We start from the raw sequence: 17,947 nt of genomic DNA, 5'->3' as shown, positions 1-17,947 counted from the left end.
TATAGAATGAAAAATATTCCAAAACATGCATCCTGTTTGCAAACAAGGCATTAAAGTAAAACTGCAACAAAATGTCCTAAATGCAAAGCCTTAAGCTAATATAATGTTTACATACCCTACATTATTCATCTCATATGTATACGTATATACTGTACTCTATATCATCTACTGCATCTTTATGTAATACATGTATCACTAGCCACTTTAAACAATGCCACTTTGTTTACATACTCATCTCATATGTATATACTGTACTCAATACCATCTACTGTATCTTGCCTATGCCGCTCTGTACCATCACTCATTCATATATCTTTATGTACATATTCTTTATCCCCTTACACTTGTGTGTATAAGACAGTAGTTTTGGAATTGTTAGTTAGATTACTTGTTGGTTATTACTGCATTGTCGGAACTAGAAGCACAAGCATTTCGCTACACTACCATTAACATCTGCTAACTATGTGTATGTGACAAATAAATTTGATTTGATTTGATTTAAGTTTGGGGCGAATCCAATAACACATCACTGATTTTCTCCTTATTTTCAAGCATGATGTTGGCTGCACCATGGTGTGGGTATACTTGTCATCGGAAAAGACGGGAGGGTTTTCAGGATAAAAAGAAACAGGATGGAGTTAAGCACAGGCAAAATCCTAGACGAAAAACCTGCTTCAGTCTGCTTTACACCAGTCACTGGGAGACAAATTCACCTTTCAGCAGGACAATAACTTAAAATACAAGGCCAAATCTACACTGGAGTTTCTTACCAAGACAGTGAATGTTCCTGAGTGGCCAAGTTACAGTTTTTGAATTAAATCTGCTTGAAAATCTATGGCAAGACATGAAAATTGCTGTCTAGCCATGATCCCCAGCATCTTGACAGAGCTTGAAGAATTTTTAAGAAATATTGTGCAAACCCTCTTAGAGACTTAAGAGCTGAAAAATTTGCAATGACTATATTTTAGTAATTTAATTTCTATTAATCGTTAAAAGAAATGTGAATTTTTCTTCACTTTGACAAGAGTATTTGTGTAGATTGCCGACATGAAAATACAATATCTGTTCTAATATCAAAACTAGGACACTTAAAATGAAGTCATTTGATTTGAATTTGTTTACCCCCCCCCCCTTTTTCTCCCCAATTTCGTGATATCCAATTGGTAGTTACAATCTTGTCTCATCGCTGAAACTCCCCTACGAACTCGGGAGAGGCGAAAATCGAGAGCCACGTGTCCCCCGAAACACGACCCTGCCAAACCGCACTGCTGCTTGACACACTGCTCGTTTAACCCCGGAAGCCAGCCACACCAATGTGTCGGAGGAAACACCGTCCAACTGACGAACAGTGTCAGCTTGCAGGCGCCCGGGCCCGCCACAAGGAGTCACTAGAGCACGATGAGACAAGGAAACCGTCCCCTATTCCTGGATAACGTTGGCCCAATTGGTCTCCTGAACCAGAGGCTATAGTGGCGCCTCAGCACTGTGATGCTTTAGACCGCTGTGTCTCTTTTGATATTTCGAGATATGAAAACAAACGTCAACTCACCTCGAAGCCTTTAGTCTTGGCAGCACTCCAGAACTGATCAAAGTATTTAACCCTGTCATTGATAGCGTCGATGATGATGAAGGGGAAGAAGCCGTCGTCTAGTGTCTTCCTGAATGTTTTTAGCATGCTGTTCCTGTACGTGTCTTCCATCTCCGCTTCGTACTCGTATTCCAGACACTGACAAAAGGAAAATGTGATGTAATATCAATTCCTAACATGTAAATAAAGGAAAATTACATAAAAATAACAAATAAATATAATCGCCTGGCAAAGCCTGTGTAAACTACATTGAGCAAATGGTAGCTTCAGTGAGCCATGAGCCTTCAGTGAGCCATGAGCCTTCAGTGAGCCATGAGCCTTCAGTGAGCCATGAGCCTTCAGTGAGCCATGAGCCTTCAGTGAGCCATGAGCCTTCAGTGAGCCATGAGCCTTCAGTGAGCCATGAGCCTTCAGTGAGCCATGAGCCTTCAGTGAGCCATGAGCCTTCAGCGAGCCATTATGTAATACAGGCGTAGGTGTCTTTAGGCCTTCTTTGGCTGCATTTACACAGGCAGACCAAATCTGATCGTCAGCCCAATTATTGGGAAAAGAGACGATCTGAATTGTCAAAATACCAATTAATGGAAAAATATCAGAATTAGGCTGCCTGTGTAAATGTAGCCTTTTAGGCCTACAGTCATCTATCAACAGAGCGATAGTATCTGACTAAACTAGATAGTAGTGGTGCTCTATAGTCATTGGCTAGGACTGAAATAGGTGCCGGAACTCATTTTGAGTGACGGTACGGTTTATATTTTGGGGCAGGAACTCTTCAATACATTTCATCTAACATTCTATAAGAGATACAGGAACTCAACATACAGTAGGAACAGAGGGGATTAAAATGTCTCCACCTAGGAACAGAGGGGATTAAAATGTCTCCACCTAGGAACAGAGGGGATTAAAATGTCTCCACCTAGGAACAGAGGGGATTAAAATGTCTCCACCTAGGAACAGAGAGGATTAAAATGTCTCCACCTAGGAACAGAGAGGATTAAAATGTCTCCACACAGGAACAGAGAGGATTAAAATGTCTCCACACAGGAACAGAGAGGATTAAAATGTCTCCACACAGGAACAGAGAGGATTAAAATGTCTCCACACAGGAACAGAGAGGATTAAAATGTCTCCACCTAGGAACAGAGAGGATTAAAATGTCTCCACCTAGGAACAGAGAGGATTAAAATGTCTCCACACAGGAACAGAGAGGATTAAAATGTCTCCACCTAGGAACAGAGAGGATTAAAATGTCTCCACACAGGAACAGAGAGGATTAAAATGTCTCCACACAGGAACAGAGAGGATTAAAATGTCTCCACACAGGAACAGAGAGGATTAAAATGTCTCCACACAGGAACAGAGAGGATTAAAATGTCTCCACACAGGAACAGAGAGGATTAAAATGTCTCCACACAGGAACAGAGAGGATTAAAATGTCTCCACACAGGAACAGAGAGGATTAAAATGTCTCCACACAGGAACAGAGAGGATTAAAACGTCTCCACACAGGAACAGAGAGGATTACAATGTCTTCACATAGGTACAGAACGGATTAAGTGAGTAGGTCAGAGGGAAAGCAAGAAAGGACAGACCTTAAGTTTGACTCGTTTCCCTGTATCTTGGTCCTTCTCCATCTTCTCCACCTCCGTCATGAAGTAGTCGTCTAACCCCAGCACTCTGGGTGGAGCCCCTCCACACTCCACCTCCTTGTCCTTAATAAAATAAATAAAATAAAATTTAACATTTTAGTCATTTAGCAGATGTTCTTATCCAGAGAGATTTACAGTTAGTGCATTCAATTTAAGCTAGCTAGGTGGGACAACCATACATCACAGTAAGTCAAACCTTTTTCAATAAAGCTGCTATGAGCTAGTAACGATGACAAGGTATTTCAGTGAGAGAAGTTTCAGGAAGTGACGTGTTTTGGGCAAAAGATGAAGATGACTACGGTGGGTTTGTGGAAATTGAAATCAATGTTTGTTTACAATGAAGGGCAGGTATTCGTTATCCTGACTGGTGCGAGGATAGGATCTCATAAACTCGCGAGATAAGGACAATCAAACGAGGCTATGGACAGAGAGGCGTTGGAAATTATTGACACCCTTGACAATTTTTTTTTTAGTAATAATGACTATAAAATAATTCAAATAGTGAGCTCAAAAACATTTTGGTAAATTATATTATTTTATACTAATACAAATGCTCAGAGAAATACATTTTGTTTAACTAGTAGTAATTGTTTTCCTCAAAAAAAGGTAGGGGTCAAAATTATTGACACTCCGAAATATTTTTTATATGTGAAGTAGTAAAAAGTGTAGTATTTGGTCCCATATTCATTACACGTAATGTGTTATAACAAACGTGTTGGATGCATTTACAGTTAAATGTTGATTGGTTGTTTCAGATTATTTTGTACCCAATATAAAATAATGTAGTGTGTCATTTTGGAGTCACTTTTATTGTAAATAAGAATAGAATATAAATAATGATGAGTGAGAAAGTTACAGATGGTCAAATATCACACGACCAAAACAACCTCTTACCATTACCAATAACAGGGGAGGTTAGCATGTTATATCATACCCCCAAGACATGCTAACCTCTTACCATTACAATAACAGGGGAGGTTAGCATACCCCCAAGACATGCTAACCTCTCACCATTACAATAACAGGGGAGGTTAGCATACCCCCAAGACATGCTAACCTCTCACCATTACAATAACAGGGGAGGTTAGCATACCCCCAAGACATGCTAACCTCTTACCATTACAATAACAGGGGAGGTTAGCATACCACCAAGACATGCTAACCTCTCACCATTACAATAACAGGGGAGGTTAGCATGTTATATCATACCCCCAAGACATGCTAACCTCTCACCATTACAATAACAGGAGAGGTTAGCATACCTCCAAGACATGCTAACCTCTCACCATTACAATAACAGGGGAGGTTAGCATGTTATATCATACCCCCAAGACATGCTAACCTCTTACCAATACCAATAACAGGGGAGGTTAGCATACCACCAAGACATGCTAACCTCTCACCATTACAATAACAGGGGAGGTTAGCATGTTATATCATACCCCCAAGACATGCTAACCTCTTACCAATACCAATAACAGGGGTATTGTAATGGTGAGAGGTTAGCATGTCTTGGAGGGTATGATATAACATGCAAACACACATCAAGAAATGATGGAGACGAAGCACTGGAAAACAACTTTAGGCGTTTTACATATCATTTACTCTGAGGTGGTTTAAACTGCATTCTAATTCTAATGACTGTACTTAAAGAAAACGGAAGTCCTTTATGCTCAGTAATGTCTAAGGGGACTGCCCGAGTGGAAAATTAAAATGGAGGTCACAGATCTCCCCCGCATGCTCCTTTTTAAAATGGGGTTAAAGTCCTCAGTGTAACTGACATTAAAATGTGGAGAATGATACATTTGCCGCTGTTGGCCATGAGTAACCTATTCATTTATATATTTATTTATATAGGTTACCATATAACACAAATGTTGAAATGAAAATATCACAAATCAATTTGTGATACTTGTGTAGGCTAACCTGGAGCTGGCAAACCAATTTAATAAAATAGCCTTCAGATTATTGCTAATGCAGCCTAATTATGAAATTATTAGTAATTAACATGTTTAGTTAAATTTGAAGTTATCAAAGCTATATTGCAATTGCCGACCAGTTTTTAGGATGCATTGGATTAATGGTAACTAGTCAGATTAGGATTAATGATAACTAGTCAGATTAGGATTAATGATAACTAGTCAGATTAGGATTAATGGTAACTAGTCAGATTAGGATTAATGGTAACTAGTCAGATTAGGATTAATGGTAACTAGTCAGATTAGGATTAATGGTAACTAGTCAGATTAGGATTAATGATAACTAGTCAGATTAGGCTACAGGGAAACTAAAATAAATTAACACTGGCTATTGTTGACAAGCATATTCAGTTCATACACATACTATTAATATTGAAATTCAGCGATTGAAATTATGAACCTATCCTCAGTAGCCTATTCCAACAGGCTATTGGGAAACGAGCACTTCTTACCTCAAAAATTGCCTTGCTTTTCATGTTGGACTTTAATAATGTTTACATACTGCTTTACTCATCTCATATGTACAGTGCCTTGCGAAAGTATTCGGCCCCCTTGAACTTTGCGACCTTTTGCCACATTTCAGGCTTCAAACATAAAGATATAAAACTGTATTTTTTTGTGAAGAATCAACAACAAGTGGGACACAATCATGAAGTGGAACGACATTTATTGGATATTTCAAACTTTTTTAATAATTTAAAACTGAAAAATTGGGCATGCAAAATTATTCAGCCCCCTTAAGTTAATACTTTGTAGAGCCACCTTTTGCTGCGATTACAGCTGTAAGTCGCTTGGGGTATGTCTATCAGTTTTGCACATCGAGAGACTGAAATATTTTCCCATTCCTCCTTGCAAAACAGCTCGAGCTCAGTGAGGTTGGATGGAGAGCATTTGTGAACAGCAGTTTTCAGTTCTTTCCACAGATTCTCGATTGGATTCAGGTCTGGACTTTGACTTGACCATTCTAACACCTGGATATGTTTATTTTTGAACCATTCCATTGTAGATTTTGCTTTATGTTTTGGATCATTGTCTTGTTGGAAGACAAATTCTCCGTCCCAGTCTCAGGTCTTTTGCAGACTCCATCAGGTTTTCTTCCAGAATGGTCCTGTATTTGTTTCCATCCATCTTCCCATCAATTTTAACCATCTTCCCTGTCCCTGCTGAAGAAAAGCAGGCCCTAACCATGATACTGCCACCACCATGTTTGACAGTGGGGATGGTGTTCAGGGTGATGAGCTGTGTTGCTTTTACGCCAAACATAACATTTTGCATTGTTGCCAAAAAGTTCAATTTTGGTTTCATCTGACCAGAGCACCTTCTTCCACATGTTTGGTGTGTCTACCAGGTGGCTTGTGGCAATCTTTAAACTACACTTTTTATGGATATCTTTAAGAAATGTCTTTCTTCTTGCCACTCTTCCATAAAGGCCAGATTTGTGCAATATACGACTGATTGTTGTCCTATGGACAGAGTCTCCCACCTCAGCTGTAGATCTCTGCAGTTCATCCAGAGTGATCATGGGCCTCTTGGCTGCATCTCTGATCAGTCTTCTCCTTGTATGAGCTGAAAGTTTAGAGGGACGGCCAGGTCTTGGTAGATTTGCAGTGGTCTGATACTCCTTCCATTTCAATATTATCGCTTGCACAGTGCTCCTTGGGATGTTTAAAGCTTGGGAAATCTTTTTGTATCCAAATCCGGCTTTAAACTTCTTCACAACAGTATCTCGGACCTGCCTGGTGTGTTCCTTGTTCTTCATGATGCTCTCTGCGCTTTTAACGGACCTCTGAGACTATCACAGTGCAGGTGCATTTATACGGAGACTTGATTACACACAGGTGGATTGTATTTATCATCATTAGTCATTTAGGTCAACATTGGATCATTCAGAGATCCTCACTGAACTTCTGGAGAGAGTTTGCTGCACTGAAAGTAAAGGGGCTGAATAATTTTGCACGCCCAATTTTTCAGTTTTTGATTTGTTAAAAAAGTTTGAAATATCCAATAAATGTCATTCCACTTAGAATGGCCAAGTCAAAGTCCAGACCTGAATCCAATCGAGAATCTGTGGAAAGAACTGAAAACTGCTGTTCACAAATGCTCTCCATCCAACCTCACTGAGATCGAGCTGTTTTGCAAGGAGGAATGGGAAAAAATGTCAGTCTCTCGATGTGCAAAACTGATAGAGACATACCCCAAGCGACGTACAGCTGTAATCGCAGCAAAAGGTGGCGCTACAAAGTATTAATTTAAGGGGGCTGAATAATTTTGCATGCCCAATTTTTCAGTTTTTGATTTGTTAAAAAAGTTTGAAATATCCAATAAATGTCGTTCCACTTCATGATTGTGTCCCACTTGTTGTTGATTCTTCACAAAAAAAATTGTTTTATATCTTTATGTTTGAAGCCTGAAATGTGGCTAAAGGTCGCAAAGTTCAAGGGGGTCGAATACTTTCGCAAGGCACTTTATATATACATATACCACACCCCGTTGTGTCTTATTGCTTAATCATAGCAATAAAATGAGTTAAATCGACATCCATTGATGTAAAATGATCTGGCGAGTTTAATCAGGATGAATGATCTTTTCACTTGCCACATTTTAAATTCCTTTATTACGCCATGTCATAGCTCTGAATAATTACTATTTTGATGGAAAACCAGATTTTTCCTCCAACGTCATTACAAGTTACTATGATATTCCTTCTTAAAATTGGCTCTATAACTTTATGAAAAAAGAGTTTATTGTCTAAATATGGAAACTCGTCTCTTACTGTGAAAAAACAACAACATTGGGCTAGTTTTCAGGCCTTATATGGGTAGGTTTTGAGTGTTCATTGGTCAAACTTTTTCAGCTCGTCCTGGCAACCCTATGATTTATAAGTCTGATGCACTGAAGACTGTTGGTCAAATAACGGTGTGCCGTAGGATCGATGACATGGGCGACACATCATTTAGGAATCACGCCGGTCGCACGCGCATGAGGTGGTACTTCAGGCAGGTCAAACTGTTTTTAGGGGTACAGAACCACCCCCCAAAAAGGTTGGGAACCACTGATTTAGAGCAATACTCTTCCAGTTGTGCTACTGGTCAACAGGAAACGCATGACAGGAAATACCATTTAATCCCAGATGAGTCAACACTACCACAACAGACAAAACAAAGCTCAAGACGATGGTAACTTAAGGTTCTACTCACCCGTATCAGCTTGGCCACATGACTTTTACCACTTCCTGGTAGGCCTCTCATTATGATGACGATCTGAGAAAACACCATTATAGAAGTTATGGAACTCACTCATGCAGTAGACAATTATCTGGGAATATACTGGGGGATATGTGATGTGTGTGTACTCATGTTGTACTTGTATTGGCCTAACGGGTTGAGGATGTTATTATCCTGGCAACACATTTCTTATTTGTCCCTGAGAGGGACAGGTAGCCTAGCGGTTAAGAGCATTGGGCCAGTAACCCAAAAATATTTTTGGGGTTCAAATCCCCGAGCTGACAAGGTGAAAAATCAAGTCGATGTGGCCATGAGCAAGACACTTAATCCTAAATTAATCTTGAAAAGATGTATTAAATTGAATGAGAAAATAAGTGAATGAAGTGTAAATAAAGTTGTATTGATTTGAATAAGGAAGTTGGTGAATTAAGTCAGGGGACACACTATACGGCAAGGTGGGCGGTGCTACACGGCAAGGTGGGCGGTGCTACATGGCAAGGTGGGCGGTGCTACACGGCAAGGTGGGCGGTGCTACACGGCAAGGTGGGCGGTGCTACACGGCAAGGTGGGCGGGGGTTTCAAACAGAGAATGACAGATGCCTTTAGTGGCCAAAACAACATTAGCATGGACACCGCCATTGAGGGCTTCCACCATTTTAATGTAGTCAGCTGGGTGGGACTTCCAACGTCACTGGCTGAACCCTCCTGATGAACCTGTTGGGAGTCATGTCCAACCGGGTCATTGGGAGGAATCAGCCAATCGGGAAGAAGAAAATTGACTCATTATTTGCACCCTTTCTGGACGAGTGTCTCGGCCTGGTAGTTTGAGAAGATCCTCCACGTTCTTGGTCTCCGGTTTCTTCTCGATCCTGGAAGGAGGAGCAGCCGGTGGGGGAGGAGGGTGGGACGACGTGGGGCCGCCTCCTCTCTCTTCTGGGTAACTCCTCCGTTCGCCTGGACCACAGGACGGGACAGCCAGTAGAAAAAAGAAACAGATAATACTGTTACTAATACTAATACTACTAATATACTAATACTAATAATATTACTAATATACTAATACACTAATAGTACTAATATACTAATACTAATAGTACTAATATACTAATACTAATAGTACTAATATACTAATACTAATAGTACTAATACTAATATTACTAATAGTACTAATATACTAATACTAATATTACTAATATTACTAATACTACTAATATACTAATACTAATACTACTAATACTACTAATATACTAATACTAATACTACTAATACTACTAATATACTAATACTAATATTACTAATACTACTAATACACTAATATACTAATACTAATATTACTAATACTACTAATACTACTAATATACTAATACTAATATTACTAATACTACTAATATACTAATACTACTAATATACTAATACTAATATTACTAATACTATTAATATACTAATACTACTAATATACTAATACTACTATACTAATATTACTAATACTACTATAACTCATATACTAATACTACTATAACTAATATACTAATACTAATATACTAATACTAATATGACTAATATACCTATACTAATACACTCTTCATTACTTCACAACCAAGTGGCATGAAAAGATGTAGACAACGGAGGATGCGTTAAATACCATTTTGATTGTTTTCTGCGTTTATAGTGCCTTCAAAAGTATTCACACTCCCTTGAATACAACATTTTGTTGTGTTACAGCCTGAATTTAAAATGGTTTAAATTTAGATTGTTTGGTCACTGGCCTACTACACACATTTATTTTTTACAAAATAAAAGCTGAAATGTCTTCGAGTCAATCAGTATTCAACCTTTTTCATATGGCAAGCCTAAATAAATAAATACAATGTTCTTCCTAATATGCATAACAAGTTGCATGGACTCTGTGTGCAATAATAAGTGTTTGACATGACTTTTGTAATGACCACCTCATCTATGTTCCCCACATTCAACCTCAAAGATAAGGGAGGTTTTCCAAAACTGTACCCCACACATACATCTATAAGGTCACTCAGTCGAGCAGTGAATTTCAAACACAGATTCAACCACAAAGACCAGGGAAGTTTTTTCCAATGCCTAGCGAAGGGCTTGGATGGTGTATCAATACACCCAGTCACTACAAAGATATAGACGTCCTTCCTAACTCAGTTGCCGGAGAGGAAGGAAACCCCTCAGTGATTTCACCATGTCCCAAAACGGCTACTTTAAAACAGTAACAGAGTTTAATGGCTGTGATAGGAGGAAACTGAGGATGGATCAACAACATTGTAGTTACTAAATAAAATACTATCCTAAATGACAGAGTGAAAAGAAGGAAGCCTGTACAGAATACAAATATTCCAAAACATACTTCCTGTTTGCAAAACGGCACTAAAGTAAAACTGCAAAAAAATGTGGCAAAGCAATCAACTTTTTAACACTTGATATTTTCAAGCATAGTGATGGCTGCATTATGTTATGGATATGTGTGTAATAGTTTAGGACTGAGGAGTTTTTCAGGATAAAAAAAAAAAAAGAAACAGACAGGAGATAAGCACAGGCAAAATCCTAGAGGAAAACCTGGTTCAGTCTGCTATCCACCAGACACTGTGAAATGAATTCACCTTTCAGCAGGACAATAACCTAAAAACACAAGGCCAAATCTACACTGAGTGGCCGAGTTACAATTTTGACTTGTACATCTATGGCAAGACCTGAAAATGGTTGTCTAGAAATGATCAACAAGCAATTAGACAGAGCTTGAATCATTTTGAAAAGATCAAATTGGAAAATGTTCCACATTCCAGGAGTGGAAATCTCTTAGCGACGTCCCAATAAAAGACTGAACTGTAATGGCTGCCAAATGTGCTTCTACACAGTATTGACTCAGGGATGTGAATACTTAAGTAAATGAGATATTTAAATTTTCAATAAATTAGCAACATTTTCTAAAAACATGTTTTCATTTGATCATTATGGAGTATTGTGTGTAGATGGGTGAGAAGCTTTAAAAAAAATATATATACACATTTTGAATTCAGGTTGTAACAACAAAATGTGGAATAAGTCAAGGGGTATGAATACTTTTTGAAGGCCTGGTAGCTTCAGAGACTTCTCTTTTGGACAGTGTCATTTTTTTCTGTGTACAAATCAGTCCCACTCACATACAGAGACATTTGCATTGCACCATGTCTGTTCGAGACCGACTTACCGTATGGCGAAGCACCATGATCGAAGCGCTCAGGCCCACGCTCAGGCCCACGCTCGTACGGAGGTCTGTCGTAACCCCCAGGCCTTCCATAAGGTTCCTCTCCATCTCTACTGGTCCGGCTGCCCTCCCTCATGTCCCTCTCCCTGAAGCCCGGGCGAGGTGGAGGATGGCCGGGGGGTGGTCTGGACAGATAGACAAGATCAGAACACTGCACATCTGGATACCCATTTATGAAGAGTTTTAGAGTGGGCCCTGGAGAAGGCAATAATCACAAGGCTACAGCAACCAGCCGGACTAGTCACAGTAACACAGTGTGAGATAATATCAGCTGAACTAGTCACAGTAACACAGTGTGAGATAATACCAGCCGGACTAGTCACAGTGTGATATAATACCAGCTGGACTAGTCACAGTGTGATATAATACCAGCTGGACTAGTCACAGCAACACTGTGATATAATACCAGCTGGACTAGTTACAGCAACACTGTGATATAATACCAGCCGGACTAGTCACAGTGTGATATAATACCAGCTGGACTAGTCACAGTAACACAGTGTGAGATAATACCAGCCGGACTAGTCACAGTGTGATATAATACCAGCCGGACTAGTCACAGTGTGATATAATACCAGCCGGACTAGTCACAGTAACACAGTGTGAGATAATACCAGCTGGACTAGTCACAGTGTGAGATAATACCAGCTGGACTAGTCACAGTGTGAGATAATACCAGCTGGACTAGTCACAGTGTGAGATAATACCAGCTGGACTAGTCACAGTGTGAGATAATACCAGCTGGACTAGTCACAGTGTGAGATAATACCAGCTGGACTAGTCACAGTGTGAGATAATACCAGCCGGACTAGTCACAGTAACACAGTGTGATATAATACCAGCTGGACTAGTCACAGTGTGATATAATACCAGCTGGACTAGTCACAGTGTGATATAATACCAGCTGGACTAGTCACAGTGTGATATAATACCAGCTGGACTAGTCACAGTGTGATATAATACCAGCTGGACTAGTCACAGTGTGATATAATACCAGCTGGACTAGTCACAGTGTGATATAATACCAGCTGGACTAGTCACAGTGTGATATAATACCAGCTGGACTAGTCACAGTGTGATATAATACCAGCTGGACTAGTCACAGTGTGATATAATACCAGCTGGACTAGTCACCGTGTGATATAATACCAGCTGGACTAGTCACCGTGTGATATAATACCAGCTGGACTAGTCACCGTGTGATATAATACCAGCTGGACTAGTCACCGTGTGATATAATACCAGCTGGACTAGTCACCGTGTGATTTAATACCAGCTGGACTAGTCACAGTGTGATATAATACCAGCTGGACTAGTCACAGCAACACTGTGATATAATTCCAGCTGGACTAGTCACAGCAACACTGTGATATAATACCAGCTGGACTAGTTACAGCAACACTGTGATATAATACCAGCTGGACTAGTCACAGCAACGCTGTGATATAATACCAGCTGGACTAGTCACAGTGTGATATAATACCAGCTGGACTAGTCACAGTGTGATATAATACCATCTGGACTAGTCACAGTGTGATATATTACCATCTGGACTAGTCACAGTGTGATATAATACCAGCTGAACTAGTCACAGTGTGATATAATACCAGCTGGACTAGGCACAGTGTGATATAATACCAGCTGAACTAGTCACAGTGTGATATAATACCAGCTGAACTAGTCACAGTGTGATATAATACCAGCTGGACTAGTCACAGTGTGATATAATACCATCTGGACTAGTCACAGTGTGATATAATACCATCTGGACTAGTCACAGTGTGATTTAATACCACCTGGACCAGTCACAGCAACACTGTGATATAATACCAGCTGGACTAGTCACAGTGTGATATAATACCAGCTGGACTGGTCACAGCAACACTGTGATATAATACCAGCTGGACTAGTCACAGTGTGATATAATACCAGCTGGACTAGTCACAGTGTGATATAATACCAGCTGGACTAGTCACAGTGTGATATAATACCAGCTGGACTAGTCACAGTGTGATTTAATACCACCTGGACCAGTCACAGCAACACTGTGATATAATACCAGCTGGACTAGTCACAGTGTGATATAATACCAGCTGGACTAGTCACAGTGTGATATAATACCAGCTGGACTAGTCACAGTGTGATATAATACCAGCTGGACTAGTCACAGTGTGATATAATACCAGCTGGACTAGTCACAGTGTGATATAATACCTGCTGGACTAGTCACAGTGTGATATAATACCAGCTGAACTAGTCACAGTGTGATATAATACCAGCTGGACTAGTCACAGTGTGATATAATACCATCTGGACTAGTCACAGTGTGATTTAATACCATCTGGACTAGTCACAGTGTGATTTAATACAATCTGGACTAGTCACAGCAACACTGTGATATAATACCAGCTGGACTGGTCACACTGTGATATAATACCAGCTGGACTAGTCACAGTGTGATTTAATACCATCTGGACTAGTCACAGCAACACTGTGATATAATACCAGCTGGACTAGTCACAGTGTGATATAATACCAGCTGGACTGGTCACAGCAACACTGTGATATAATACCAGCTGGACTAGTCACAGTGTGATATAATACCAGCTGGACTAGTCACAGTGTGATATAATACCAGCTGGACTAGTCACAGTGTGATATAATACCAGCTGGACTGGTCACAGTGTGATATAATACCAGCTGGACTGGTCACAGTGTGATATAATACCAGCTGGACTGGTCACAGTGTGATATAATACCAGCTGGACTAGTCACAGTGTGATATAATACCAGCTGGACTAGTCACAGTGTGATATAATACCAGCTGGACTAGGCACAGTGTGATATAATACCAGCTGAACTAGTCACAGTGTGATATAATACCAGCTGAACTAGTCACAGTGTGATATAATACCATCTGGACTAGTCACAGTGTGATATAATACCATCTGGACTAGTCACAGTGTGATTTAATACCATCTGGACTAGTCACAGCAACACTGTGATATAATACCAGCTGGACTAGTCACAGTGTGATATAATACCAGCTGGACTAGTCACAGTGTGATATAATACCAGCTGGACTAGTCACAGTGTGATATAATACCAGCTGGACTAGTCACAGTGTGATATAATACCAGCTGGACTAGTCACAGTGTGATATAATACCTGCTGGACTAGTCACAGTGTGATATAATACCAGCTGAACTAGTCACAGTGTGATATAATACCAGCTGGACTAGTCACAGTGTGATATAATACCATCTGGACTAGTCACAGCAACACTGTGATATAATACCAGCTGGACTAGTCACAGCAACACTGTGATATAATACCAGCTGGACTAGTCACAGCAACACTGTGATATAATACCAGCTGGACTGGTCACAGTGTGATATAATACCAGCTGGACTGGTCACAGTGTGATATAATACCAGCTGGACTGGTCACAGTGTGATATAATACCAGCTGGACTAGTCACAGTGTGATATAATACCGAGGTAAAAAGGGCTTTATGAAAATACTTGATTGATTGATCTAGTTCTATTTCTAAGCTCAAACCCTCCTAAAACAGAACCGGGTATACCTGTCATCTCGAGGCGGATAGCGTTCCCTCTCGTATGGTTCTCTTTCAAAGTCCATGGGAGCTTTCTCTCTGTACATCTCCCTCTCCCTGCTGTACTCCCTGCGCTCCATGTAGGGGCTCACCGGTCGTCTGTCGTAGTACAGGTCTCTGTGGTAGGGGTCTCTCAGGGGGCCCAGGGGTTCTATAAGGGAAAGGAGGATATCGGTATAACAACAATAATATCTACCATTTAGCAGACCCCCTTTTTTTTAAATCCCAAACCGCCATGTGCATACGTTTCTAGGCGGGAATCGCACCCTTGACGTTGCAAGCTTCAGCAACTGATCAACAGATTGACATAAGGAGGGTTCATATATTTTTCCTAAGCCACTGTTGATAGTAATGTCAACTAAAATATGTTGCAAAAAGCCAGGCAAAAAGCTGCTACGGAGTCTCAAAAATGATCACCATCCAATAATTAATATCAACTCACCTTTTTCATAGCTCCTCTCTCTCTCTCTGTCAGGTAAGGGATCGGGTCTCAACACAATCCTTTCACCGTAAGAGATCCGCTCCACCGTGGCAGCACCGAGGTCTGAGAGAGAGAGAGAGACAGAGAGAGAGAGACAGAGAGAGAGAGAGACAGAGAGAGACAGAGAGAGAGAGACAGAGAGAGAGAGAGACAGAGAGAGAGAGACAGAGACAGAGAGGGACAGAGAGAGAGAGACAGAGAGAGACAGAGAGAGAGAGACAGAGAGAGAGAGAGACAGAGAGAGAGACAGAGAGAGAGAGAGACAGAGAGAGAGAGAGACAGAGAGAGAGAGAGACAGAGAGAGAGAGACAGAGAGAGAGACAGACAGACAGACAGACAGAGAGAGACAGAGAGAGAGAGACAGACAGACAGACAGACAGACAGACAGAGACAGACAGAGACAGAGAGGGACAGAGAGAGAGAGAGAGAGAGAGAGAGAGAGAGAGAGAGACAGACAGACAGACAGACAGACAGACAGACAGACAGACAGAGACAGACAGACAGACAGAGACAGACAGACAGACAGAGACAGACAGACAGACAGAGACAGACAGAGACAGACAGAGACAGACAGAGACAGACAGACAGAGACAGACAGACAGAGACAGACAGACACAGACAGACAGAGACAGACAGACAGACAGACAGACAGACAGACAGACAGACAGACAGACAGAGAGAGACAGAGAGACAGAGAGACAGAGACAGAGAGAAATATAAATTCCATTCAATTCAGGAAGTACACTGAAATTCCAAATTCTCTTCATTGCTTTTAAAATTAAGAACATCTGAAATTGTCACTGGAATTTAGTTCACTTTCTGAATTGACTGGAATTACAAAATGGAAAATGACCCCCCCCCCCCCAAACCCTGCTCCTCATTTCTCTCCTTACCATGTCCATGTCCATAGTCGACAGTCTTGGGGGTGACTGGAGGAGCCGTGGACACGTAACCAGTATCTGGAGGCTTGGTGTCTCCCCATGTCAGTTTAGTAGGAGCCAAGCTGGACATAAGGTTGGTTGCCTGGGAGAGGACAAAACAGTGCAGTAACAGATCAACAACAACATCAACGGTAAATATTTATCTTTTGTAACTGCCCCCCCCCCCAAAAAAAAAAAAACGGACAATGGACAATTAAAGTAGCCTTCTTCAAATATATTGTTAGACTGTGACTAGCAACAGTGAGAATTTAAAATATAATAACTACCCCTAATATACAGCTTGGAAACAAACGCGTTTCGAATTTTAACTGCAGCTATAATATACATATAATGTCCAACCATTACATGATATATATATAAACGATATAGACACTATGAAGCCTTGTCAAAAGTTTTCCACCACAATTTGCAAATAAATACATTTAAAATTCTACAATGTGATTTTCTGGATTTTTTTGCCCTCATTTTGTCTGTCATAGTTGAAGTGTACCTATGATGAAAATTACAGGCCTCTCTCATCTTTTTAAGTGGGAGAACTTGCACAATTGGTTGCTGACTAAATAATTTTTTGTCCAACAGTTACATGATATATATATATACGATATAGACACTATGAAGCTTTGTCAAAAGAAGTGCACTATACAGAGAATAGGGACACAATGAGTTGTAGTTTAGCCTACCTGGAGGGCACTCCGGACCTCAGGGGGGATCTCCAGCCCCAGTAGCCCAGCAGGGAGCTCCGTCTTGGGGTCAGACGTGATGGGTACGGCCTCTCCCTCAGTCTTATTCTCCTGCATTTCTCTGTTCAGTACCAGAGAAACAGACCTACATTGTATTAGAAATTACATGTGATACATTTGCTAATATGCATACATGTAGCCTGGAATCCATAACCTATTTTGTGTTAACATTCCACACCGTGTACTCAAATATTGCATGACAAGGAGTGGAATTATAGCAAAAATAGACTAGTACTCAGGCTAAGTATAGAGGTCTCTCACAAAAACAGTTGTGAAAAACATTACTGAATAAATAAATAAATATATATATATATATATATATATATATATATATATATATATATATATATATATATATATATATATATATATATATATATATATATACACACACACACACACACACACACACACATACATAGACACACACACCGAGTGCACAAAACATTAAGATAGACTGG

The 17,947-nt window shown here is 40.2% G+C and overlaps 1 protein-coding gene across 1 annotated transcript in view; it reads right to left on the bottom strand.

Annotated features, from left to right (window-relative positions):
* LOC109881452 (YLP motif-containing protein 1) overlaps positions 1-17,947 on the bottom strand; it is a 55,960-nt gene that overhangs the window by 21,720 nt on the left and 16,293 nt on the right. Inside the window, exons 8-16 of the mRNA XM_031837950.1 lie at positions 17,427-17,571; positions 16,699-16,828; positions 15,767-15,868; positions 15,295-15,475; positions 11,652-11,833; positions 9,234-9,394; positions 8,414-8,476; positions 3,181-3,300; positions 1,550-1,726 (exon numbers count right to left, since the gene is read on the bottom strand). Of these exons, the coding sequence (XP_031693810.1) occupies positions 1,550-1,726; positions 3,181-3,300; positions 8,414-8,476; positions 9,234-9,394; positions 11,652-11,833; positions 15,295-15,475; positions 15,767-15,868; positions 16,699-16,828; positions 17,427-17,571 (1,261 nt within the window). The remainder of the gene's footprint in view (positions 1-1,549; positions 1,727-3,180; positions 3,301-8,413; positions 8,477-9,233; positions 9,395-11,651; positions 11,834-15,294; positions 15,476-15,766; positions 15,869-16,698; positions 16,829-17,426; positions 17,572-17,947) is intronic.

This window comes from Oncorhynchus kisutch, linkage group LG12, assembly GCF_002021735.2.
Source record: "Oncorhynchus kisutch isolate 150728-3 linkage group LG12, Okis_V2, whole genome shotgun sequence".
NCBI classification, from domain to species: Eukaryota; Metazoa; Chordata; class Actinopteri; order Salmoniformes; family Salmonidae; genus Oncorhynchus; species Oncorhynchus kisutch.
The sequence above is the reverse complement of the archived record's forward strand: the minus strand, read 5'-3'. Positions and strand labels throughout refer to the sequence as shown.